The sequence below is a fragment of the Desmodus rotundus genome, chromosome 1, assembly GCF_022682495.2.
Source record: "Desmodus rotundus isolate HL8 chromosome 1, HLdesRot8A.1, whole genome shotgun sequence".
Taxonomy (NCBI): domain Eukaryota; kingdom Metazoa; phylum Chordata; class Mammalia; order Chiroptera; family Phyllostomidae; genus Desmodus; species Desmodus rotundus.
The window spans coordinates 26,262,101-26,288,774 of NC_071387.1; the positions used below are offsets into that span (position 1 = coordinate 26,262,101).

General features: G+C 42.8%; 1 protein-coding gene across 2 annotated transcripts; it reads right to left on the reverse strand.

Moving 5' to 3' along the window:
* On the reverse strand, nt 1-25,497 carry RNF20 (ring finger protein 20). 2 transcript variants are annotated; one of them, XM_053922132.1, is made up of 20 exons: nt 25,364-25,497; nt 24,101-24,255; nt 18,480-18,647; nt 18,194-18,341; nt 17,864-18,046; nt 14,550-14,668; nt 12,177-12,323; nt 11,927-12,004; nt 11,606-11,725; nt 9,957-10,136; nt 8,907-9,042; nt 8,458-8,579; nt 7,967-8,337; nt 6,411-6,528; nt 5,663-5,812; nt 3,587-3,799; nt 2,647-2,772; nt 2,337-2,477; nt 1,374-1,475; nt 1-1,107 (listed from the first exon to the last, which is right to left on the reverse strand). In XM_053922132.1, the coding sequence occupies exons 2-20, from the start codon at nt 24,227-24,229 to the stop codon at nt 931-933; spliced, it is 2,928 nt and encodes a 975-aa protein (XP_053778107.1). In that variant the 5' UTR covers nt 24,230-24,255; nt 25,364-25,497; the 3' UTR covers nt 1-930. The 2 variants fall into 2 exon arrangements, with proteins under 2 accessions (XP_053778107.1, XP_053778109.1); XM_053922134.1 differs by lacking the exon at nt 25,364-25,497 and adding an exon at nt 21,071-21,145 and having other exon boundaries at nt 24,101-24,234.
* Between the last annotated feature and the right edge of the window lie 1,177 nt (nt 25,498-26,674).

Genomic DNA, 26,674 nt, shown 5'->3' on the forward strand with positions numbered 1-26,674 from the left:
GCAAATTGAATCCTTCTTTATTTGAAGCTTGAGGAATATGAAGTTTCACAAGGATATTACAGATAATCTTCTGGAAAACAGGGATCAGAACCACCTCAGTGGGGAGGCTGACAAGAGAAATACATAGCTCACCTAGGTTCCCCGAATCCAGTTCCCGGAGTCCCCAGTAGCTCTCTTTACCATTTCAGTACTGTTCCCCATCCTCTCCGATCCTGATTTCATTTGGAGATAAAAGGGCCTACAGTATCTGAAATTAACAGGCCTCAAGAAATTTAAAGAATTTAATGAGCAGAACATTCAAAACCTAGATAACTTCAACAAGGAGGCCAGCTGATCTTAGTTACTTGGTTAGTGAATAAAAAATGAACTGCGTCATCCTGGAAATAATTTCATTAAGGCTTCAAACCATCTAGGAAAGAATAGCACAACTACAACATTTTGACCCCAGTTTACAAAAAGTTTACTATCCAAATCAAGAAAAGCTTGTGCCCATCGACAGCTTATTTCTGTAAGATCGCACACGTATCCCTTCCCAAACAGCACATCTCGTCTGTTCCCTACTCCCTTCTCCACGCCAAAAATACCAACTCCACTTCTGCAGGTGGAACGGACAATCCAAGGTTTTACAGTGAGCCTGAAGACGGAAATGTTGAAAAGTCTAAAAGCAGGAAATAAACAAGGCTGGTAGGGAGACAAATAAGAGTTGTTTGTTTCTAATTCATTCTAATGAAAGGCTAAGACTTTCATTTACCAGTCCTTTCCCCTGATGTCATCTAGCTACAAAAGAATCTAGAGGTCCAGTCTGTGACGGACAGGTAGTTGACAGACAAAGTGCCCTGTGAGTGACGGTCAGGGAGGGAAGAGGTAGAGGTCTGATGGTTAATGAGAAAGTGCCTGTCGAGCCAGCCCCTCCTCTTCTGCGGGCTTGGATCAACCAATGTAGATGCGATGGAAGTCATTGGCACCAAAAGCAGCGTTACACTTGGGACATTTGCGCTGGCGGGTGTCATAGCGTGTCTTCACACACTCGAAGCAGAAAACGTGAAAACACTTGGTAAGCACAGCATCCTTTTTCCGCATGTTGCAACATGGACAGGTCAGGCGCGCCTAAAAAAGAAAGGGGAGTCCAAGCGACCATAAAGGTTTATGATCCAAATGGCTCGCGCACACAGACAACAGCAAAATCCACTAAGCGCTAAGGACCATGTTTCTCCCCCCAAATAAACCATTCTCTGGTTACATTCATGTAAAGAAGTTCACTATTTATTCTCCCAGTCTGTTAGCAAGCCACTTCAGACCCCAATTAACCAAAAACCAAAACCAAAACCAAAAACAAAACCCCACAAAGCAATCACTGAGGTAGTTTTTCTTACCTTGTAATCCTTAATCTCCTCCATCAGAATCTCATCACATTTGGGCACATTATCTGGCTTCTTTGTGGTCTCCAGCTTCCTTCGGAGTCTAGAGATGTCCTCCTGCGGTAGGACGGCACACTGTTAGACACGCCCCCCCAGACTTGCCATTTGTGAGACAGATAGTGCTCCAACTTGAAGAGCCTGTTGTGGGAAGACGTCGTTTCGTGCCCAATCGTCTTTCAAGAATGTCGGGAATTGCATACAGCAAGATATTTTTTTTTAGCAAGATTTATAGCTATATTAATATATCCCTCTATCTCGTCCCTTTTTATTTTTTCACTAAATAGATATTTTTCTCGATTCTATTTTTATTTTTTTAGATGACTTATTTATTTATTTTTGTATGAACTTTGTTTTTTATTGTTCAAGTACTTTTCTGCTTTTTCCCAGATATTTTCTTTTGTTTCAAAACAGGCAACTGTGATCCTATCACCAAACTAGAGTCGCACTTAAATATAGTCCATTTCAGTACTATGAAAATACAGTCTAAGAATTTAGAGGTATTAAACTTTAAAAAAGGATGGAAAACTTGAGGAGACACTATTGTAAGCCAATTAGTTTTAAGCTGAGGGTAGGCTGGATTAAAATAATTAACAGATTCATAGATAAGACCAGAAAATCATCATGAGAAACAGCTGACATGCCAAAACCAGAAAAATTATAGGAGAACTTAGAGAAGTCCTCCAGTGCAGGTATGTTGCCACTTAGGTAGTAAGTCCTTACTTCATGCCCACCAGGTGTTCGGCACCTGACAGGCGTTGGGGACACAGCGGTGAAGAAAACAGACTCTGGTCTCCTCACCTGCGGAACTTCACTCGAACAGGAAATGAGATACTTTAGACCAATGACTCCTTCTTAAGGAGGGTCATTTGAGAGCTCAGAAAACCCCTAACAAGGTAAAGCAAAAAGAACTGCTCTCACCTGGGCTCGTTTAAAATTAAACATGTCCTTTTCTTTGGTGACACTGTTCTCCACAATCTCATCCTGAAAATCATGCAACTTCTTCTGTGCCAGCTCCAGCTGTGCTTTGAGCTCATCTGCAAGTTGCGCCGCCTCCATCGCCTGTGTGGGATGTAGAAATAATGCCATCTTATCACCTCTTACATTTCCAGCGAGCGAAAATGTGAGCCCAAGTCCAAGGGATAAGTGAGCCTGTAATTTCATTGGTGTCATGCTTATTTGCTCCTCTGAGACTGACCGTCCCTTCAGATTACAGAGTAATCCGTCATACCTTGCGTTTATTCATCTCTAAGGCTTGGGTCCTCAGACCCAGCTCTTTCTCGCCGGTGCCGATGTTGCTTTGTAACAGATGTTCCTTCTCTTCCAATTTCCTTACTACCTGTAACTGGGCATCAACCTTGGAAGAAGAAAATCAGATTTTAGCACGAACAGGAAGAAAAAGAAAAACCAACTAGGCTCTGTTGATCCACAGGCCCACAAAAGAGAATCTGTTAGAAATCTCAAACTACTACCGACTTTACCCGTGAACCCTGCAGACTGGAGTAATTAAAAGCTTCACTTGGAACACAAAAATATATTGCTGATCGTTCAAAGGGTCTGGGAAACCAGGGAAAAGATCCTCTCCAAACTGCCAAGGACAGAGGAAGTTACACTGATGGATACTTACCTTCTCCGGCCATGTAGCCCTGAAATCCGGCCATTAGCACTAGAGCAAGTATCACAGCTCAAGCAAAAAGCCAAGTGTATCTCTTTCAGAATGGCTACAGGTTCAAAAGTAGTCTTTTTGAAATTCAGGCACAAAATAGAATCAAAACAATCTTAAGGGGTAAAAAGTAAAGCCACACACCCACACACTCTGATCCCAACACCCAGAAGTAATCAGGTAACTCTCACTGGTTGTCATGCCACCTTCCAGAAAGTTTTAGAATACACAGCACATGGACACAAAGACATGCATTTTTATCATAAAAGGAATAACAAATCACTTAATGATATATTTTAGATATTTTTTTCCATATTAGCAGCTACATTGTACTCCTTGGTAGGGATATATAATTTATTTACCAGTAACCTAATGATGTACATTTAGTTTTTAGTTTTTCCTATTACAAAAAAAAAAATTGCCACAACCATCGTTTTTAGTGCATATTTTCCTGCAGAAATTACCCTACTTCAACAGAATTCTAGAAAGCTCTATTCATTCTAGTTACCTGAGTCTTCAGAGTCAAAACCTGGTCAGCCAGCTCCTCCTTTTCTTCTTTCAGTAACTTATGGATCTGATTGGACTTGATACGTTCTGACATGAGCTTGAAATTCGCATCATCCTTCTCTCGCAACTGTTGCATCAAACGGATATTTTGCTCCTGCATGTCCTCAAAGGCCTGGCCTGTGACATCCATCTCAGAGAGGAGAGCTTCCTCCTCCTAAAATAAGGAGGAAAACACTTCATTTTAATCAAATCATCTGACTTCAAAAAGAATGAGCACAGGAAACTAAACTTCCCCATTGTTCATTTGAAAATAAATTAACCTGGAGATAAAGAGACACTTTGTTTCAGAAGCACTGTTCTGTCACCACGTGGGCCCTGGCTGTGCAGAAGCAGCCCTAGTATCTGAAGCCACTGGCACCGGTACTGGTCTGACACCATTCGCGGACCAGTTCTCAGAGTCAGTTACAACAGACAGAATATTATACACACCAGAATCCAGCACACCGATGAGGTAGCAGTTGGTTAGGAGAACTTCTAACACAAAACCTCACATTTTCTCATACTTTTCATAATTATAATACTGAAATTAACCTACAAACTTTCCAACAGCACTGCATAACAAACTGATAAGAACATATCTAAAATAGTTTTCTTACATTTGTATCATTATAAATGAGCATCTTTTCATATGTTTAAAAGTCATCTGTATTTTTTTTTTCTGTGGACTGTTCATATCTTTGCCTACTCTTCCAATAGGTTGGTGGATATTCTTCCCTATCATTTTTTGGAATTTTTTTTCAATATGTTAGAAAGATAAGCCCTTTTGTGATAAGCATTAGAAATTTTTCCCCTGTTTGTCATTTATCTTTTGGCTTTGCTAACAAGTGGTTTTGGCCATTTAGAAGTTTTGTGGGGTTTATTCCTCACAGGTCAATTATCAATCTTTTCTTTCATGTTATTAGACTTTTATTAATAGCTAGAAGGTCTTCCCCACTCCAGACTTTCAGAGAGAACTGATAAAAAATTTTTAAGATAGAGTTTTCCTATATAAGAACTGATTGTGTCTTTCTACTTATACTAGAACCTATAGTAGTACAATTTCCTGATAATTATTTGAAAAAGAGAGAGAGGAGTGATTAGATTTAATAAGTCAAAATACCACTTTTTAAAAAAGGAATGTATATAGGCTCTAAGAAGTTCCTCTTTTAAAGGTACTTTGTGATCTAGTCACCATTATAAATACTTTATTTCATTGTCATTTTACCATTTCTTAGAAACAGTGAAGGTGTTCCTCATGGTAAACATATATGGTTTTGCCAACCATTTCTGGTGTCTTTATTACTAACTGTTAATAAATTCACTGGGACTTAAAGAAATACATACTCATTATCAGAAGAGGAAAAGTCTCTCTAGTTCCATGACCCACAGATAACCAGAGTTAAAACACTGGGTATTTATTTATAACCTGTTTGGGGCACAAGTTTTTCTTAGTTTCATACATTTATAATCATAATGTGTATAAAATTCTGTGTTTTTCTTTTTAATTTAATATTCATTATACCCCCTGATTCCAGATCAGCAGAGAAAGGATAGACCTCTCAATAAACAATTTCTGAACAACCTGCTATATTTGAAAATAAAAGTAAACTTCATGTCTCACAAATACATACAACTAAATAACTGAAGGATGAAAGACTTCAATATAAAATAAATAAATATACACATAGGAGAAAAAATATTTTTAAAACAGACTGGAGCTTTGGCTGGTGCGGCTCAGTGGATTGAGTGCTGGTCTGCAAACTGAAAGGTCGCCAGTTCAATCCCCGGCCAGGGCACACGCCTGGGTTGCGGGCCAGGTCCCTAGTTGGGGGTGTATGAGAGGCAACCAATCAATATTTCTCTCACACATCGATGATGCTCTCCCTCTCTTTCTCCCTTCCTTCCCCTCTCTCTAAAGACAAACAAATAAAATCTTAAAAAAAGAGAAAAGACTGGAATGAAAGAGCAACTTCACCGTCAATAACTTGTCGGATAACACTGACTTCCAAAACTAATTAGATGAAGGACGCGTGCCCACCTGCTTGGCCATGGCCAGCTTCTTCTGCAGGTACTCTATCTGCTCCTCCACGGCCCGGATCTTCCTCAAGGCATCCTCATCAGCCATTTTCTTGTTCTCCTTTTTCTCCTTATCCTCCAGATCCTTGAGTCTTTGCCTTAGATCTTCCAACTACAGGAGGAGGGGAATCACACAAAAACAAAGAAAAAGCTATGATAAAATTTCAAAAAGTCAATTAATAGCGTACACAGATGGAGGGCCCATAGCATGAAAAGCAGCTGCACGGAGTTACGAGAGCAGGCGAGTGGTGCAGCAGCACACACGCCACATGCTGGTTTAAGACCGCTCCGCTGCAGCGTCCCAGGCTGCTGTGAGCAGCAGTTCTGACCGGTGCACGCGCACGCTTCTCTAGAATAGCAGTTCTCCTCATTTTTGTTTTCCTTAGGCTCTGAACTCTTAAGAGAGTAAGACATTCTTCCCAAAAATAATCAGAAAAGAGAATCATTGTAACAATGATTTTTTAATGGGAAAGGGTGGATAAAAAGCTAAAAAGGCCACTCCTATTCCCAGTAATTTTGATGTCTTACCCACCACCTAGTGGAGAATATGGAAATCTCTATTTTGGATGGTCCCTGAAAGGGAAGGAAATGTTGCTAAGTTTTAAACACTAACTTTAAAGAGAAGGAAACTACATCCTTCAGAAGTGTGAAGGAACATCCCACAAATGAAGACTGTAACCCGAATGGCAGGTGACAGCAGACCAGAGTACCTCTGCCTTAGACTTCTTCTCGGCTGCCATCAGCTGCACTTTGTCTCTCTGTTCCTTCGGGGCAGAGCGGTACATGTCCAGCAACAGCTTCATCTCCTTTTGGCTCTCCTGTGCCTTCCTAGGATGAGGGTGGTAGAGGACAGGGAGTGGGGTCATCAGAAATCAAAGGGCACCAGAGCAAGGGAATTCCAAATTGAGCAACATATTTTACAACAGTTCTATTTTACACTTTATATCACATATCTGAAAGACAAAACTTGCACAGACTATCGAGAGACTTCTCCATAAACAGGAAAAGTAGCTGTATAAAGGAATGATTTCTCACTGCAGGCCAAGTTCTCTAACGCAGAGTTAGCAAATAAACACTCGTGGCCCTTATTCGACAGGCACATTTCTGGGCCCTCACTCTCAGACACTGATGCCCAACTGGTCTGAGCTGGGATCTAGGACTGGATTTTAAATAAGCCACCCAAATGATTCTGATACCACACTTGAAAAAACCCTTTGTCTTAAAGAAAAAAAGGGGGAGAGAAAAATCAAGCATTTAAGATATACTGCTATTCCTAGATTTGATAGTTAATGATTAACCATTAGCCAAAGACGGAAACTTCATCTCTTAATAAAATATCAAACCTTTTAACTATACTTGTATATACCAAAGAAGTTCAAACGTTTTGAGTACAGTGGTCCCTCGAATCCAAACATCAATACAGGCGTAACTGTGATCCTGAGGCAAGAAGTAACGGTTCTGCCAGAGAAGTTCTTAGGTAAGCAGGAAGAGAAGGGGCAATGTGTGAGATCTGACAGTGCTTCACCGACCTCAAGGTCTTGTCTTCCTGTTTTAATGCTCATAGCTATAAACCTCCTAAAAGCCCCGACTGGTGCAGCTCAGTGGGTTGAGCATCACTCCATAAACCAAAACGTTCCCGGTTCGATTCCCAGTCAGGGCACATGCCTGGGTTGCAGGCCAGGTCCCTGACTGGGGGGTGTGCAGGAGGCAACTGATTGATGTTTTATCTCACACATCGAAGTTTCTCCCCATCTCTTTCTCCCCACCTTCCCCTCTCTCTAAAATAAAACAGCATTAAAAAAAATAAATAAACCTCTTAAGACATCTCTTAAAATGACCTGATATGTACACAAACTAGTTAACTGCCAGGCAAACAGATCAATATTGTTCAAATTATAGTGATACATACTCTACCTGATAAAAAATCTAAATTATAATTAATGCCAGCAACCTGGCAGGGGTTAAATTCAGTAATTCTCATGAGTGTCACTTCAATTACGACACCCCTTCGCTTAACTTGGGTCCATGAGCAATAAAGCCACAACCGTGGGGCTTACCGAGACCTGACCACCAAAATGGACAGCGCAGCAGCCATGCAGGTCACGTTCACTGTACACCTGATCCAGAATTGAGACCACGTTAACTGCGAATTTAGTTCACTCGAAATAATGTAATTATCAGGTAAGCCATGCCATCAACCAAACACCTCATGCATGATGTCCTAAGCTCAGCTTTTGGGTAAAGCTACTCTAAGCATTGCTCTTACTTGAGTTCAATCTTCAACTGTTTGATGATTTCTGCTTCCTTTTTCCTTCCATCATCATGTTTCCCTTTCTCTTTTTCCTTAGCAGAATCTCGCTCTTTTTCTGACTCTTTCAGTTTCTGCTTCTCTCGTTCTCTCTCCTTTTCCTTCTCCCGCTCTCTTTCTCGCTCCCTCTCTTTCTCCCTTCTTTCTCGTTCTCGCTCTTCCTCGTCCCGCTTGGACTTAATTTCATTGACTTCCTCCTGAGGTGCCTTCGCTGCGGAGGCCTGGGCAGAGGAGTCCTCAGGCTCCGGTTTGACCTCTGCGGGCTCGTCCTTGGGGTCCTCAGTGCTGGACTGAGACTGCAGGAGGGCACTGCCGCTGCGCAGACGTGTCTGGGAGGACAAAGAAATGGGAGAAGCACAGCACTTAGGACAACCACTCTGCTTTCCTCACTCGAAAGCATCTTTAAAAACTGAAGAGCAAATAATACTTATTCTACTCTTCCTGGTTACCTTATTCAGGTCAGACTGGGCTTCTCTCAGCTTCCGCTTATACCTTAGGACCTCCCCTTTCAGCTGGTGATTGTGATTCTGGAGGCTACTGATGAGATGGCGCATCTCCCGGTTTATGGGGCCTTAAACACAGCAACAGCAACGTTACTAAGAACGCTGGCAGGCAAAGGCACAGGGCAGAAAGCACACAGCACCTACATCAGGGACGCTAAGAAATAGGAGAATTGTCAAAAGAAAAAGTCCTTCTCAGATGATGAAAACAAAACTGGCCAGTTTGAGTTAAAAACAAACACTCAGGCTATGAACGAGAATGAATTACAGGACCTGATTTTAGGTTCTTTGGGACTTCTGAACTCCAGTTAGTACTAACGAATCCTGGTAACTGCGCTGTCTTTCAAGGGAAGCATGTGCAGCAGCCAAACTGCGGGGAGGAGCACTAACAACTACACCTGCTTGTTCATTGGCAGCAAGGGTCTGCTCAAATTCGATCCTCAGCATCTCATATTCTTTGCGGACCTGGGCCAGGGTATCTTCCAGCTGGATCACTTCAGTCCTCAGCTTCTTATGAAGACTAACCTCATCTCGCTGCACACGGAAAAGAGAACTAATCAAAATTCTCATCGAAATATGGAAATATCATCATATTATATTATGGTCCCTAAATTTGATCTTTACGGATCTAAGAAGAAATAAAGAAAACAGCAAGAAAAGAGAGAAAATTCTGAAAAATTCCAACTCAATTAATACTTGCTAAGCACCAGTTAGAAAACACTGACTTGAGAATCAGCTGGATATTAAAGAAATAAAAGGAAATGGCCCCTGAGAATGTTACAATTTAGTTGAACTAAACAATAAAACAAAATATAAGCATATGTAAAGAAAAATGTATTAAATTCAGTTCATCTGGCAGAACTATAGCAGAAGACCAACTGCTATACACATTACCTTAATGACTACAGAAGATACAGAAATGAGCACATAAATGAAAGTTTCTGCCCTTAAAACACGTATTTACATAGATATTATAAGCTACAATGGCTTGTAAGCAGTGATGCAGCTCCCACCCACTATCTCCCCCATGCACACAAGGCTCCGGCCACACTAACCTATGTTCGTATCTGTTGTTCTCACTGCTGAATGCCTTTCTCCTATTTTAATCTACCAGTAAATTTGTATTTATCCTTAAGATTCACACTTCATTTTGGCAAGTGGAAACAAGAAGGTTCCAGAGTCAGATCTGATGCTGTCTCCGTTATCACTGCACCCGTGGGATATGCCCCTACTGCACCACACTGCATTCTGATGGATGCTGTTCTCCCCACTACACGTACTGTATGATTCTTGACGGCAGGATGCCCACCAGCTGGCAGAATAAAGACCTACAGCCATTCTATAAGTATTTGCTGAATGAATAAGAGATTAATTGCACATAAGAGAATAAAATTAAAAATTTATGAAGCAGAAAAAGCTTATATACAGAAGACAAGGCTACTTGTTACCTCGATGAGCTCCACCTGGCGCTGGTGGGTCCCCCTGGTGCCATGGAGCAGGGTCCGAGCCTCATCCAAATGCGCTTTCAACTGCAGGCTCTCATTGTAGAGGACAGAGAACTGGGACTGCATGCAGCGATATTCTGGAGTTTCCTTAACCACTTCCTCCACTGCGCTCCGCAATTCCACCTTGGGAGGACCCAAAGAAAAGAAAGTCAGAAGCAGAATCTCACATCTGTGCCCTAGATGTTAGAGAGGAAATAAAATCTTAACTCAGTGATGTCCTGCGCAATTGAGACAAGCTTTATGAAGATGATGGAGTAGGTCCAGCAACTCCTCTGGTTATGTAAAATCTACCTTAAATTAAGTCAGACCACCCAAGGGGTGGTACCTGGTATCTGTATTCTTCCACCGAGAACTGTTTTAATTGCTAAGTGTTTTACATGATGTGTCATTCTAGATTCAAGGATACTAGAAAGCCCTGTGAAATCTGTCAGATCTAGGGACAGCGACAAACGCTATGAAATTTGTCAGGATACTTATTTTAAGAACACAGTTCAGTACTATAAAGGACACATTGACAAAATCGGGGGGGGGGGTGGAGGCGGGGGAGGGAAGTGGGTTCGGATGGGGTGGGGTGGAGGGGTGGGGAGAAAATGCAGACAACTGTAATTGAGTAACAGTAACAATAAAAATTTTTTTAAAATACAAAAAAAACCATAGTTCAGGACCCCAATCACGAACTTGTTCTCTTTATTAACAGTCACAGAAAAAAATACTCTCGACATTGTATCAAAAATAATTATGTTTCTCCTAAGCAATGGTCTGCTTTAATTACCCAAACACTTCAACCAATTTTACTCAGGTTGTTTTTGTGGTTTTTCAGGTCAAACATCTTTATTCACATATTTACCTATAAATACATCGAATTACAGGAAGACAGGTGGCTGTGATAGAAAGAGAAACAGAAGACTTTCAGAATCCACTTGTTCCCCCCCAGACCCGGGGAGAGAAAACTCCAGTGGGCATGTCTGAACACCACCAAGATCAGTGACCGGTTGTCTTTCTGCTTTGGCAGCTGGAAGCTGCAGAGCCAGCCTCTGCGGCCCACCCGCCCAGTGTGCACGTGCTCCTGGCGCACGCCTCGTGTGCAGCCCAGTTGTTTCTTAGCCCTCACCCGAGGATAGGTTTATTGATCTTTAGAGACAGAGGAAGGGGGCAGAGAGAGAGGACAGAGAGAGAGAAACATCAGTTGGCTGCCTCCCGTACACACCCAGACCAGGGGTCAAACGCACAATCTAGGTAGGTGCCCTGACCTAGGATCGAACCGGCAACATTTTGGTTTATGGGATAACACCCCACCCAACTGTGCCACGCAGCCAAGGCATGGCCCATCTTTTAAATCCATTTTGGATCCTCACCCTAGTTCACCCTACTCCTCATTTTTCTCAACAATTCCTAAGTTACGGTACCTTGATTCAGTCTATATATCTTTGTAGGTTGCCTTAAATCTTTTTCAGAACGAGGCAGGACACAAACATATATGTACGTAAGTAAATAGAACAATTTCCTTCATACATTATGAGGGATCACAACTATGCACATGAGTTGGTCAGCAAAGGTCTCGTTTTACTCCCCATAAGAGACGTGTCTCCTACCTTCAGCTTTTCGTTTTGTGCCGTGACCTCATCGAAGTCTTGCCGAAGTTTCTCCAGCTCACAGTGGCGGTTCTGAGCCAACTCTTTGTTCTCCTCAAGCTCTGCATTCATTTCCTCAAACTGGAGAGAAGCAGAAAAATAGTCAAATGAGAACAGAGAACAAGAATTTTTCAATCATCCCCATTCCTAAATGTCTGTCTTCACTGATCCACTCTTCTAGCAAAGGCCCACTCCACCCTGGTGAACACAGCCCTAAGCGCCTAGGCCAACACAGGCACTGGGTCCAAACTCGTCCTGAGCGAGGGGAAGGGGCCAGCTCACCTTCCGCGCATTGATGGTGATGGTGCCGCCGTAGAGACTGCTCCCTGCTCCGTAGACTTTGTAACCTTTCGAATTCACCTACAGAGAGGACAAAGATTCTTAGTGAGGGAGCCCAAAACTGTAGTCTGGTAACCACAGTAGCTTCACAGGAGTCTGCCTGCCCCTCTGAACTGCTACCCAAGTCCATCCTTTCTGGGCAGACTCCATAAAATGATTCTAGTCTCCAAGCTATGAATAAAAAATCACTTGCCCGTTCTAGGACTTCTGCTAAGTGTCGGTTCAGTCGCTGTTCCCTCTTTCGAATTTTGTCAATATCCCACTGCAGGTCATCAATCATGGACTCTAGGACAGACACTCGTGACTCGGCTGTCTCCACTTTACTCTGCAACTTGGAGAACTACATCCCAAAGACAGGCATTCAGAAAAATATACCAAAAAAAAAAAAAAAAAAAGAGACTAGGTTTAAAAAAAACCTTATACAAATACCTCCTTCCCAATGCATGAGTATAAAAATGAAATTAAGGTTCTTTTAACAGTTCTGAGTTACAATCATGAAAACCATAGAAGTTTGTAAGAACTTTAAGGAAAAGACTACTTAAGATTCGATAATTTTTCTACCTCAAGGAAGCACTGTTTCTTTACATAGAAAAAAACCCACCAGAAAAACGTGTATTTTTTAAGAGACAAAAGATAACATCCTTGATTTTATCAGATAATATGAGAAAAAAAAATTAAATATACGCGTATATTTAGAAAAGACAGCCCGGCTGGTGTGGCTCAGTGGATTGAGTGATGGCCTGAATGGAAAGGTCACTGGTTCACTTCCCAGTCAGGGCACATGCCTGGGTTGCAGGCCAGGTCCCCAGTTGGGAGTGTGCTCTTTCTCTTCCTCTCTTTATCCCTCCCTTCCTCTCTCTCTGAAAATAAATAAATAAAATCTTAAAAAAAAAAAAAGAAAGAAAGAAAAGGCAGCTATCTTTACCCTCAACTTTTCCCTCCCACGTTTCCACAAATGATAACCCAAAGAGAACAAAAAGAAAACTTCCAATTTCTTTTTTAACCTCACCCCAGGACAATCTTGAATTAGACACTAAAAAGATACAAAAATCTTTGTTATTCTGTGTATTTAGAAGCTACACACCAGCTAATACTATTTAATGCCTGACTTATAAAACTGTTACGTGTGCACATTAATCTACACATATCCCTTGTATTGGTTTTTAAATCATGGCCCCAAAATCCTTTGACAGGCCTCCAATCAAGAGGTGGAATCATTGTTTCCTTCTCCGGAAGCAGAGTCACCATTAGTGAGTCCGTGGAAATGCCATGTAACTCTGAGGCTATGTCTGAAAGGCTCTGGAGGTTCCACCTGGTGTTCCTGGGACACTCACTCTCTGGAAGAAGTCAGCTGCCACGTAAGCAGCCCTGGAACTGCCATGTCAGAAAAGCAACACCAGGTGTTCCAGTGGACAACTAAGGTGAGCTCCCAGATGACAGGGAGCTGTAACAGCCAGCCACAGAGCCATCCTGGACACCAGCTCAGTTGAGCAAAGCCCTGTCTCTCTCCAGCTTCGTAAAGCTACCGGTAAGTGGGATTTGGGGAAAAGTCTGGAACAGGAAGGCTCTGTCATCCTGGTAGCAGCTCATTTCTCTTAAAGCGTGACCAAAAAGTCACTCTGTGTGTTACTGCGCTCCAACTCATTTATAAGCACTGTTTTATTATAGCCCCTTTGAAGGTTGATGAGAATCCACATGTATTAATAAACTTCCCAAGTGATTCTCATGCAACCAGCCCAGCACAGACCTTGGCCCCGGAGTTCAGGAAGCAAGGGCATAATGTAGAACACAGGTTCCAGGTTAAACAGACCTACACCCCAGTCACAGTTCCATCATTTTCTGGCTGTGTGCCCTCAGACCAGTCACCAACCTCTCTGAACTTATTTCCTGAGCAGTAAGATGAGACTAATATTCATAGAGGACCTAAGTGCCAGGCACTAAGTAAGTGATAACTAAGGGAGGTCAAACTTCAGCAGAATATCCCTTGAACTAAAATACTGACAGAATGGTAATCAAGAGTATCAGAAGAGTCGTGTAAGGCCTGTCATCACTTGTCTCAGCCACTTGATATAAATAAATACCCAAATCTCGACATGGGTTGGTCACGGCACCATTTGGGCCCATGTCGGGACTGGAAATCCCCATTCCTCAAGTTCCTAGGCCATCGATAACGCAGCAGTTCCTACTGCCCCATGTTCAAATGAATTTCTACCAGCCCATTCCTCAGTGTCATTGTACATGGGCTTTTATATTTGGGGGGTTTATTTGGTACCTTTATTTGGTATGTTTTTCACACACCATTATTTCTTCCTAAAGACTAAGATCCTAAAATGTCTGTTTGAACATAGGTGTAGTCAAAGAGAAATATTCAATGATTTTCCTCCTTTTAGAATACCTAGCCTCAAATTTTGATTTCTCAGAGCTGGTTGCTTTGGCCTGTCCTGCATGCTCTTCAATATATAAAATAGGCTTTGTAGGGTAAGATGACCTTGGAAGCACTCAGAATTCTGAATCAGCATCTGCCACAGGAAACTAGAAACTGCCACTCTCCTCTCTGGTCAAGTACCTCCTGCGACATGGTGTGATGCTTCTCCTGAAGGAGGTCTGTCAATTCCTGTAGCCTCATGTTCTCTTGCGTGAGGAAGGAATTCAGCTCCTGCACTGCTTCCTCCACTATCAGATTATCTGCAGGAGAAGAACAGTAATTTAGCATTGGAATGTCAAATTATAGAACTGCATATCCCACCAAAGCACTAACATGAAGTCTCACTTAATTTTCCAGAAAACGTCAAGAATTAGGATGGTTTTTATTATCTGCACAAGACAGATTAACTACCCAGAGGTTAGATGACCTGCTTAAGGAAATGATCACAGAGCCAAGGTCACCTAACTCCCATCTCTTTCTAAGGAGTCAAAATGCCTTGAGAAAACAAATGGAGAGCCCTGACTAGTGTGGGTCAGTGGGTTCAGCATCATCCTGCAAACTGAGAGGTACCGGTTCAATTCCCGGGCAGGGCACATGCCTGGGTTGTAGGCCAGGCCCCGAGCTGGGGGCAGGCAAGAATCAACCAATCGATGTGTCTCTCCTCTTTTTCCCTCCTTTCCCCTCTCTCTAAAAATAAATAATTTTTTTTTTAAAAAAGAAATAGAGTTTCTATAACTTTATTCAGATAAGGGACAACTACCCCCCAAAATTGAATTTTAGAAGAAGTACCTCTAATCTGTCAGACTTTGTAGCAATAAAATTCTATTTTATCAGGCTACCAAAAACTGCTATCACTCCCTAACACCAACAGGAAGCATCTCCACATTGGGAGAGAGAAGGGGACCACAGAACAGAAATGTCCTTGTTCGAATGAGCACCTATAGAGTCCTAAAGAACAAAGAGCATAGCGTTACTATCATATTCTGGAAACTGTGCTACAGGCACTCCTGAAGCTGAAAAACCAAAGCGCACTGTTTACAAAGAAGGTGGGTAATCTACAGAACTAATTATACCAAGTTCACAGGTTTAAAATTAGTCACAAATACTAAGCTCAAATCCAAATGTTAGCACCTAAACGAAACCAGATGCTCTCAGGATACGTACTGCCCTGCAGACAGCTAACAGAAGGGAAACAGTGCCCTCTCATTCCACTCCCTGGCAGCACTCTTAGAAACACAATACGGAACGGTTGGTCAGGTAATGATTTTTGCAGTTTTCCACCAGGACTGCCTGTCAGAATCACTTGTGTAACTTTCAGAACTAGACACTTCCCTAGGACCTATCCTGTGCCTATGAAATAAGAATCTCCATAAGCAGGACAAAAAAAAATCTAATGCTCTGAAAACAGTTAGCGGATTCATAATCCAAGTTAACAACTAGGGAATGAAATTTACTCCTCTTAAAAATCCTAAGGTATCAAGAAAAATAAAATACAATAAGAGCTCAATAAATATTTAGTGAATGAATAAACAAGCTGATAAATTCAATTCTTTTGAATCAATGACCAAATAAACACGGGGAAAAGATGAACTGCCAAAACGTTAGAGTTGATGCTACAATTCATGCTTTATACATCTCCATCTCTTAGAAAGTTCAGCTTATCAATGGCAATTGTCTTTTATGTTAAGCTTTGCAACTGGTAATTTGTAATTGACTTTTTTAACTTAAACCTTAAAATGCAGGCCATCAAAAGAAAAACTTGAAAGTACTGTTTAATATACTACTCATTTTAGTTCCTTTTTATTTATTTATTTATTTTAAAGATTTTATTTATTTATTTTTAGAGAGTGGAAGGGAGGGAGGAAGAGAGGGAGAGAAACATCAATGTGTGGTTGCCTCTCATGCACCCCCAACTGGAGACCTGGCCTGAAACCCAGGCATGTGCCCTGGACTGGGAATCAAACTGGAGACCCTTTGGTTCGCAGGCTGGTGCTCAATCCACTGAGCCACGCCAGCCAGGGCGCTTTTTAGTTCCTTCTTAAATTTAACAACTATCTTGCTTGATACTCATTTATAAAATCAAGTTTAACACTGGCATAACCTTTACATAATATGTACATGGTGTATACCACAAAGCATACGGCATATCCATGTGGCACTTAACTAGGACTTGACAATACCATCTAACTGCTTGAGTACAACCAAGGGAGGAAAAAGTAACACACAGCTTGGTTTCCATTAGGTGACAGGGAGGATTTACAGCCATTCATTCACCATTAGCTAAGTGCCCACCAGATACAGCGCCAGACACTGGAGAGACAAAAAGAGTGAGCCGAGGCACTGCCCCAAGAGACAGGATTTAGCTGGGAACACACAAAGACATGCAATGCGTACATACGAAAGTATGTCAGTAACGGCTATCTTTGGGAAGTACAATGGGAGGACTTTTATAGTCCACTTTTATGTTTCCTGATTTGTATATTTTAAAACAACCGTTACCCAAATAATAAAATACAGAAATACACAAACAGAGAAGCAAAAGAAACCCTTGCCCACCAAATTTGCACAAATCTTTTATATGCCTCTTCTTTTAATTCTGTTGATAATTTAGCCCAAGTATCCTCAAAACCAAAATTACAAAGTAATAAAATTCTAATTGCCCACCCAATGGTTCAATTTCCATTATACTTAACATGTTTCTTTCAGAAATAAAGGGTTAAATGTCTTAATGATAATCAGAGAAATTAACGTACTACAACTAGACCAGCATTATTTTTAAAACACAAAACCAGGGCATTTAATAAGAAGATGCAACCTAACTATACAAATACTTTACAGTACTATACAGATACAAATTTCTGCATTAACACTGAATAGTACCATACTTATTTCAAATAGTTTTACTTTAGACACTTTTCCACCCATAATATTTTTTCTTTTTAAACAGAGATCACCTAACAATTCTGAAAGCTGAGCCAACTCCTTTTTGAAATTATTAGATAACAGAAAAACAAAAAACAAGAACATAGTAACTGAATTTCTGAAGTCAAAACTAAGTATCTAATCAACAAAGGAAATTTTTAAGAAATGTAATTACCAATATTTAAAATATTATCATTAATAAAATCAATGGCCAATATTACACAAATACCCAGAAACAGAGCTTTTTCTTAAAGAATAAAATTAATTCTGCTACTTATGTAGGTGTAAATTAATAGAGAAGCAGAATGGGGCTGACCACACCTTTCCTCAGCTTCCTGTAGGACTGTGCTGTGGCTCAAAATGTGCAGTACAACACTAACGTGCCACAGTAACATCACCAGTAACACTGAAGATTAGGATTCCAAGACATTTAGTCAAAAATAAATATTTGATTTGTGCAAAGTACAAATCAGCATGCAAAGGTGAGTCTTATTCCTCCCCCTCTGCTCCCCGTCTCCTGGTTCTTGCCTCACCTCCACCGTTCAGCTTCCGGGATAAGAGCTCCACCTTCTCTCGCAGTTTATCATAAACAGTCACAATTTGGGACACAGCTCGTCGGGAGGACTCCACGCGCTCCTGCAGCTGAGATTCTATTTCTTCACTGGAACTGCTGGCCAAAGTAGCAAGGAAAGAGAAAGCTGGCTCTTGTCCTTCCCCTGAAGGGCACAGGGGGAAGAGAAAGCCCCCCAAAATTACTCAACCAGAAATGTCAAAATCCATTTCCCCCCCTCACATGGAGAGCCTCAAAGCAAAGCTCTTCCAAAAAAATAGCACGCGCTGGTAAACCCACCAGAGGCACTCACCCCTGTCTCGGTCATCCTTCCGTTCCTGATTGCTGTCCGAGTCCGGTTCGGGTTCGGGCACGACAAGGGCTTTCCGTTCCGTGAGCAGGTCCCCCAAACTCTGCTCCAGATCATACCGTTTAAGGATGATACGGATGTTTTCATCAAACTGGAGATTAGGGGCAGTTGCAGAAAAACAAAAGGGCACAAATTTGGTAGTTATGAAGAACGAAAAGATATAACTTTGGAAATGCAGAGAGTGCTGAGGAGGAGGACAACAAAACTCTGCGCCAACACAGGCAGCTACCTGACTCCAGTAGCGGTTGACGATCAGCAGCGAGGCGTCGTCAGTGGCCTGTCTTCGTTCCAGCTTCTCAATGTGCTCCCGCAGTTCGTCTTCAATGGCCTGCCGCTGATCCAGCATTTCCGCCAGCTTGCGATTCTTGGTTTGCAGGGTTCGAATGTCTGAATCCTCCTGCCCCAGGAAACCAATCTTATTAGTCTCCACAATGAAGTTAGACAAATCAGCTGTTGAATTCAACAAGGCCTTAGTAGTTAATCAGTTATTTCCTATGGATAAAGCTATTCATTAAAAAAAAAAACAAACTTAATAAATAATTAGATAAGAAGTAGGAGCAGGAGAAATAAAGGGTCTGTGAAACGGAGGAGAGAATGACATGCAGGAATATACCAGAACCTCGACCTGGCTCACCTCACTGTCCCACTCCTGCGCGTACCCCAAAGTTCTGTACTGTGAGGCTCCACCGTCCAACTGCTGTCATTCCTTCAAGACTTTGGTGCCTGGGTCCTTCTGAACCCCAGGCCCTGCCTCAATGAACGTGTGCACATGTGGACAAGTCACATTCTCTGGCACCCAAGCTGTACTCTGAACTCCTTAACTCCAATGGTTACCTCCTCCACTGAGCTTCAGCCACGTACCTCAAAAGCCACATCTTGGACTTTAGTCTGGAACTACTCTGCCACATCTGAAATCTAAAATTCCAACTTCTCATTCCCTGAATAAACCCCTATCTTTCCAGGTATCTCATGCCCTTCGCAGTATGCCAGTCCTCATCGAGAGCTCCAAAATTGTGGATTCCCACCTGCCTCCTTGCCAGTCCCCTCTGTGCCCACTATCTGCCATACTTTGACTATACCCGAGTATATTCCTTCAAACTCCTGCCTGTCAGGCTCCTCAATTTTCTGCCCTTAATCCTTTCAGTTCACCTCTGCAAAACTACCCCAATCTGAATTAACCCACATATCTGACTATTCCACTCCTGTACCCAATATGCTGAGACCTGTAGATGAGGTCATTAAACCAGGGAGACTGCTGCCATTATAAAACAAATTCCTAACCTGAACAGATCTTAGAATTTCTCTAGAAATGTTTCTTTGACACGTGAGCTATCTCCTATACTCCAACAAGACAACACCAAACTACCAAGCCCCGCCTCCTCTCATGACACACACAGATGACTCTGCTTCCCACTTTTAAAGAGAAGATACAAGGCATCAGATGGAAAGCTCTTGATTCCCCATCTCCTTGACCCCTTCACACCACTTACCAACCTGTGCATAGATTCTTAAAACCTCAACGTGTGCTCAGAATCCCGTTCCCTTCTGTTTCTGCAAAAACATCACTCCATCAGTGATTCCACACCCTCTCAGTATCTTTAACTTCTCTCTCTCTCTAGCTCCTTCCCTAGGATGGGGCATGGAGGATGGAGGATGGGGCAGTATTCCAGGCAAAGAAACAGGATTAGAAAGGGCATTTTTACTTTGCCTAGGAATTAATGACTATTTTAAGGTAAGAGCTGTTTATTAGAGCACCAATTTCTTGTTTTACTTCTCTCTTCCATTTTGGTTAAAACATTCTTGATATATTAAAAGAGTCAATAGTTTCCCAATATACCAGTTTATTAATACTGCTAATAAACTACATCTTCAACCTCTTCTCTGAGCACTTCTTCCCCTTCGTGCTCTAACTGAAACCTGGGTAAAAATACCCATTTCCCCACAGGCTTCTCCAGTAGTCACTGTTTCTCTCCCACGCCCTTTGAAGCCCTGGGTCTGCAGACAGACAGGTGTCCTCCTTGTTCCCACCAGGCCATTACCCCACCTTCTTCCCTAAAACCTCCTGGCTTTGCAGCTCATGCCACCGGCCTGTACCACCTGCACCCTGCCTTGCTGCACTCATCTACAGATGCCCGGGTCCCTTCCCTACATTTCCTGAAGATCATCACCTAGATTATGATCACTCTCTGCAATACTACTCCCGTCGGAGTCCTTACTGACTGCAGCTCCCACAGTGACGACCTTTCCTGCACACACTGGATCAAGTCATTGACCTCCTCTCTTCCAGTGACCTTGTCCTCTACTTCCCTCACACACCAAACTCCCGGTTAGTCTTAGTCTTAGCTGGCCCTGAATGTTCTCTCTAAGCTCAGTTCCAAACACCCCATTCTCCATGATTATCACCTATTTTCCAGCTCCTACTCTCTACCTTCCTAACTCCAGCAAGCCTTCAACTCCTCCAGGTTCTACCACCATTGGTCCTATACCTGTCGATGTCCTTCACTCCTTTCACTTCCTTAAAATCCCTTTTCTGTCACACTTCAATTCCGTGATCGGTCATTATAATCACACCCCTTTATAACCTCCCTCTCCTTCATCACACTGTTTGGTACAAACCCCAATCCTGGTAACAACCGACCCTCCACCTACGCCACACAGGCCTCCACCAGGCAGCTCAACATGACTAAAAAAACTAAAGCACCATGCTGATTGCTGTCCCTTTAAACTTATGATCACAAACTCAAGTGGGTCCTCAGCGCTGCCCAGCAGCCCCACTCCACCTCTCTAGTTCATTCTCTTTTCAGGACAACTACTCCATACCTTCTCCTGTCTCTTCAAACCTCCAAAACTTCCTCCCCCATCCTCACTCTCAGATGAGTCTTGCTTCTGATTTCACTGGAAAAAAACAAAAACAGAAGCAATCAGAAGAGGACGTCCATATTTATCTCTCACAACGACAACTACTGACCTATCTGTACCTCTCCCCTTCCTCCTCCTGGTTGCTAACTGCCTCTGGAAAACCTGACTCTGCTCTCTTTAAGGCCCGTTCCCCAACCTGTGCATTGTATTACATTCTCTCTTACCTAGTCAAGGAAGTCACACCAATAACTGTCTCCTCTTAGAGTTACATCATCAATTTTACCTTCTTTTCCCAATCATTTCAATCAGCAGATAACCATGTATGTATCTCCTACTTAAAAAAAAATTTCTTTAAAGAAAACCTCCTTCAATGCTACCTTTCCTCTGGCTATTGCCCCATTCTTTGTTGTTGTTGTTCTATTCTACATCAATACTCCTCCAAAGCATCGTCTTTAACCTCTTCCCCCCGGCTCCTCTCCTCTTATTGCATATGCTCTTGGGCTCACTGCAATCAGGCCTCTGCCATCTCTACCCCATGAGCACAGCTCCGGTCAAGGCTCCCGTGAACTTTCTATTGCTAGATCCAACGCTCAGTCCTCCCCTTACTCAACCCATCAGCCACACCTGATCGGCTCCTTAAAAACTTTCTTCACTTGGTTTTTGGGGCCCACTCGCTCTGGTTCTCCCCTACTACTCTGGCCCCTCTGTTTCTGTCTCTTTGGTTAGCCTCTTCTCATCTCCTTGACATCAAAATATTGTAGAGCTCGAGGTCTCTGTTCTCAGATCTCTTCTTTATCTGTGCTCTTTCCTTAGAAGAGAGCCTCCAGTCTCATGGATTTCATTATCTACAAAATGATAATTCCCAAACGTACAGTTTTAGCCCTGACCTCTCCCCAGACTGCATATCCAACGGCCTATCCACTCAGAGGTCTACTAAACACCTCAGACTTACAGATCCAAAATTAACCTCATGACTCATCCTCCACAGGATGATAACCTGCTCCTCTCATACCCCTCCCTAGCTCAGTAAGTGGAAACGCCATACTTGCAGAATCCCAGGGTCATCTTGCTGCTTTTCTCTCATGCTTCATCCAATCCATCAGCATATCTTGTCAACACTACCTCCGCAGTGAGCCAAACCACTGTGATCCCTCATCAAGACCATTACAACAGCCTGCTGTAGCCGACACTTTGCTGCCCATGCCTTAGCCTGTCCGCCTGCCAGATTTCAGCACAGCTGTAGTGGACAGCTCCATTCATACTCTCAGAGTTCCTACTTAAAGAACACTTTGGAGTGTGGTTTTTTGTTCCACAATCTCAGCTGGCAACCTTGAAGTACAAAGGAGGAATCAGTGCCTTCAAAAGCAGCCTTCACACAACTGGGGCAAGAATCAGTGGACATATGCCCCAGCTCCCCATTTAGTGAGGTGGAGTGAGAAGGGGAAGAGAGAGAGGGAATAATTTTGCTAACTGGACCCCTGGCTCCTCTATAGTCTATTCTCCAAACATACCTCAGAGAATGTTACTCTCCTGCTTAAGACCTTCCAACGGCTGCCCCCTGTCTTCTGGATAAAGTCCAAACTGATATGTGTGCCCTGTGCTTCCCTTAGAGCATGTGGTTATCCCTGCGAACAGCACATATCCCACTCTATTCCAACAGTCTGTGCCCTTGTCAGTGCCACCCTGCAAATGTAGTCCAGCTGCTATGCTCAGTGTAAAGCACAGTGTCTGGCAAATAACAGGCGCTTAACAAATACTCATATTTACTGAATGAATAAAAAGTCCTTGGGATGCAAGATGTGAGACAGTGCTAAGACAAAATCACCTTCTGGCAGCTGTATGGACTAGTTGAACCCCAGACAGACTCAGAAATGACCACCTTATCAACAGTGTACACTGAATGCCCCTATTACTCTCTCTGACCTTCAGCCTCAATTCAAATAAGTAACAGACGTGGTTTCGTAACCTATACAAAGTAAAGCATCATAATAACATATCACCATGGCCGAGTTCCAAAATACAGGCTTGATTCTTGATCTAAATAAATCAAAACCTATTATAGTGAGCTTCTGATGTCTACTAAACACATAGCGTTACTATTAGAGTTTGGTGTCTAACAATCTAATGAAAGCATCAGCTTCATAAGAGCAAGGACGGTATCTATTTTATGCACCATTATATTCATAATATTTAGCCCAACAATAATCATTAATAGCTCAAATACATTGAGTACTTACCATGTTAAAAGCAGTATTTTAACTCTTACCAAGGTCATTCATTTTATCCTTTCAAGAACCCAATGAGACAGGTACTTGTACACATTTTGCAGACAAGGAAACCAGAGGCACAGGAAGACTAACAAAACACCATGCAGTGAGAAGTGATGGAGCTGAGAGTCAACTCCAGGAAGCTGGGCCTCAGTCTCGGACGCTTCACTGCTCTCTTCATGACTTTGCTACATTACTGCTTAGTACCAAGCACCTAATCTTCCTTTTTTTTTAATTCATTGAATTTAGAGAGAGAGGAAGGGAGACGGAAAGAGAGATGAAGAGAGAGAAAAACACCTATTTGTTGTTCCACTTATTCATGCATCCGTTGGTATTCCCTTGCACATGCCCTGACCGGGGATGAAACCCTCAACCCTGGTGCATCGGGACGATGCTCTAACCAACTGAGCTACCCAGTCACAACCTAATCTCTCAGTGAATGAAAAGTGAATGTACAGTTTCCCACCACTGAATACCTATAATCAATGTGTACCGGGCACCAGGTTCTCCAAAATATGTAAGTACCCCTTTAAAAATAAAGATCAAATGTCAGTATCTCTTCTTCAGAACAGTTCACTACATCAGTTCATCTACTTCTGGCTGTTTTATTTGCCCCTTCTTTTCAAATCAGTTCCCCTTACTCCAGAAAGCTTCCATAAATTCTTACTTTCAGGTTGCCACTGTCAGAAGAAAAACACACTCTCCTAGTACTGTTCCCACATACCGTTGAAGAGACACCTCCGAGTTTAATTGTCTCCACTGTGGTCCCTGAATCTTCGACAGCTGTCTTCTTCTCCGGAGGCGCAGAAGTGCCTGGCTCTCCAGCCACTCTTTTATTTCCAATCCCTGACATCTTGGCACAAGAGGATAGCTGTTTTCCTGGAGGGAAAAAAGACAGAAACTTACGTTATGCAAGGACAGCAACAACAGAGACCACCTATGACTTAAAAACTAGCCATTCTTCTGACCAACCTCTTAACCTGGCCTACTAATTCCACAAATTCCACCAAGCAACACAATCCCCAAATTCCTCTTGGAAAGAAAGAAGTAAATTGTGGATTAACAGTCGGGGCTGAATTTACACGACTACATATTTCTAGATGGGATGCTGGTAAGAAATAAGACAATGGGTAAAAGATGAAGAAACCAAGAAAAATGCAAGAAATCTTGTTTCCTGAAATGGAAAAACACAATATGATCCGGAGAGAAGTTAATGCTGCTGCATTGGACGAATCCCAGGGCTGTAAAGAGATCTGGGGGACGTTTACTAAGTCACTAATAATGGACAAGTCATTTATCATCTCGGAACCTGTATGTATTTCCTAATTTAAGAATGACAACAGTAGCACATGCCTCTTACGCCTTCTATAAGGAATGAGTAAATACAGAAAAAAAAAAAAACCTTATCATAATGCCTGACATGAAGTATGCACTCAGAAATACTACCTCTCCTTTTCATATTCGCACTTTTTTTTTCCTATTTCCAAACGTTCTCCCCATGATTTTCTGCAACGCTAAAGAAGCTAGACCGGGCTGCAAATTCCAGTTCTACCGTTTAGGGAGCCGTGCTGCCTTGAAAGAGTTCTCCTTGAGCTTCATTTCCCTCATATGCACAATGGAGACGAACAAATGTTCTGTCTACCTTTCTCCCAGGGTTCCCGGGCTCAAAGGAAAAGAAATGGATGTCACAGCACTTAGCTACTTTAGAAAGCGGCCCTACCATCACCCAAACTACAAACTACACCCTGCCTCCAATTCGAGCTCCAGGAGAAGGGGTATCGGTGTCAGCAACCTGAGTCGGCCCTCGCCTGGAGACAGAGGAGACAGTGGGGCAGGAGAAGGGCCTCAATCTCACTCGCGAGCAGCCGAGGACCCCATGCTCCTGCACGCACAAATGCAGGCCTGGGAGAAGGAGGCCCCGGAGCCGAAGAGGGTGGAGATTCCCGAGGGCCCGCAAATTCCGTCGCACCCTTGGCCGAGATCTCACCTGGTTTCTCCCAACTCGCGTCGCCCGAGAGGAGAACTCGGGGTACTTATTCACCAACATCCACGCAGACGTCCCATCCCTCAACCCTGACCCGCAGTAAGACAGGTCCGGGCTTCCGGGAGGCGGGGCCAGGCACAGGAAAAGAGAAAGAGGGCGTCGCTTCAACCAGCGGGCGGAAATGACGTGAGCGAGGGCGCCAAGCACCGGGAAGTAGACGCGGTCTCTGTAGCAACACTCGGGGGGTAGGGGTCCCGTTGAGAACTGGAGGTGTGTCCCCGCCTCGCTGACCCTGGAGAAAGGGCCTGTGAATTTTTTGGCTTTTTGGTCTTTTACTGCGACCTAGTTTTTCTATTTAGATAAAGTGCCTTGTTCTGGTGCCTGTTATTGGCCTACCTAGACCCATTCAAATTGTCGATTGGCTGATGGTCCCGTCAATCTCCAAGCAGGAAAAAGCGTAGTCCCAGGCCCCTCGGGAAAATGTTACTTACTGGGAGCACCTCTTGTTGAAATGAAGGCTTCTGGAGAAAATCCAAGAGATTTGATGGTTTTCGGGGCTTGTAGATTTTTCTTACAGAGAACTATATACATCCTGCCTACACATTAGAAACACTTGGGGGAGTTTTAGTGTCTCTAGAGCAGGGCCTATACGTAGACATTTTTCCAAAACGTTCCCCCAACCCCAACCTCAGTCCTAACCCCCACCTTCTCCCGAGATTCTAAGGTGCAGACAGGATGACAATTACTGCTTTTGTGCTTTTTTGGAACAAGAAAATAACCAGGGGGTGCGACAAAAAACAAAAATCAATAGCTTCTGATCTCAACACTAGTTTATTTTAAGCTAATTAAGCACTGTTTTTTTTTAGTCAGTTGCAAAGTGCTATTCCCCGTTCAACTAAACTAAATGTGTTAATGATAAGAAGGTAATCAATCTAACTTATCAATAAAAAGCTGTATGCCTCCCAGAACTATGTAAAACTACCTAATGACATCATGTAGTGGCCTGGAGATTGAAGTGTTATATAGGAACAGCAGAAGGGAGGGAGAGATGAAGGAAGGAAGGGAGGAAAAAGGAGGGAAGGAACAAACGAACGAACGATCAATGGAACAATTTAGGCCACTTGTGGGGGGGGGGGGGAGATCAAACCTAATCCACGCTAGATTTCTAATAGTGTGATGACTTGGGTCCCTGTTCTTGCTGGGTGTTACCTGTGGATTAGTAAGAAGATAATAGGAAAACAAGTGTTTGTGGTTTCAGGTACTAGCAGACTCTTTCTAGCCTGCAACGAAGCGGTTCCAAGTGGACTTCACATT

What these genes read in the sequence shown, in the direction of transcription:
- RNF20 (XM_053922132.1), bottom strand. Translation starts at nt 24,229, where the DNA reads ATGTCAGGGATTGGAAATAAAAGAGTGGCTGGAGAGCCAGGCACTTCT. An exon ending in CCGGAAGCTGAACGGTGGAG is followed by an intron (nt 14,669 to 17,863) that starts GTGAGGCAAGAA and finishes CTTCTCCTGCAG; the next exon opens with ATAATCTGATAGTGGAGGAA. An exon ending in TCACCATCAATGCGCGGAAG is followed by an intron (nt 11,726 to 11,926) that starts GTGAGCTGGCCC and finishes GCTTCTCTCCAG; the next exon opens with TTTGAGGAAATGAATGCAGA.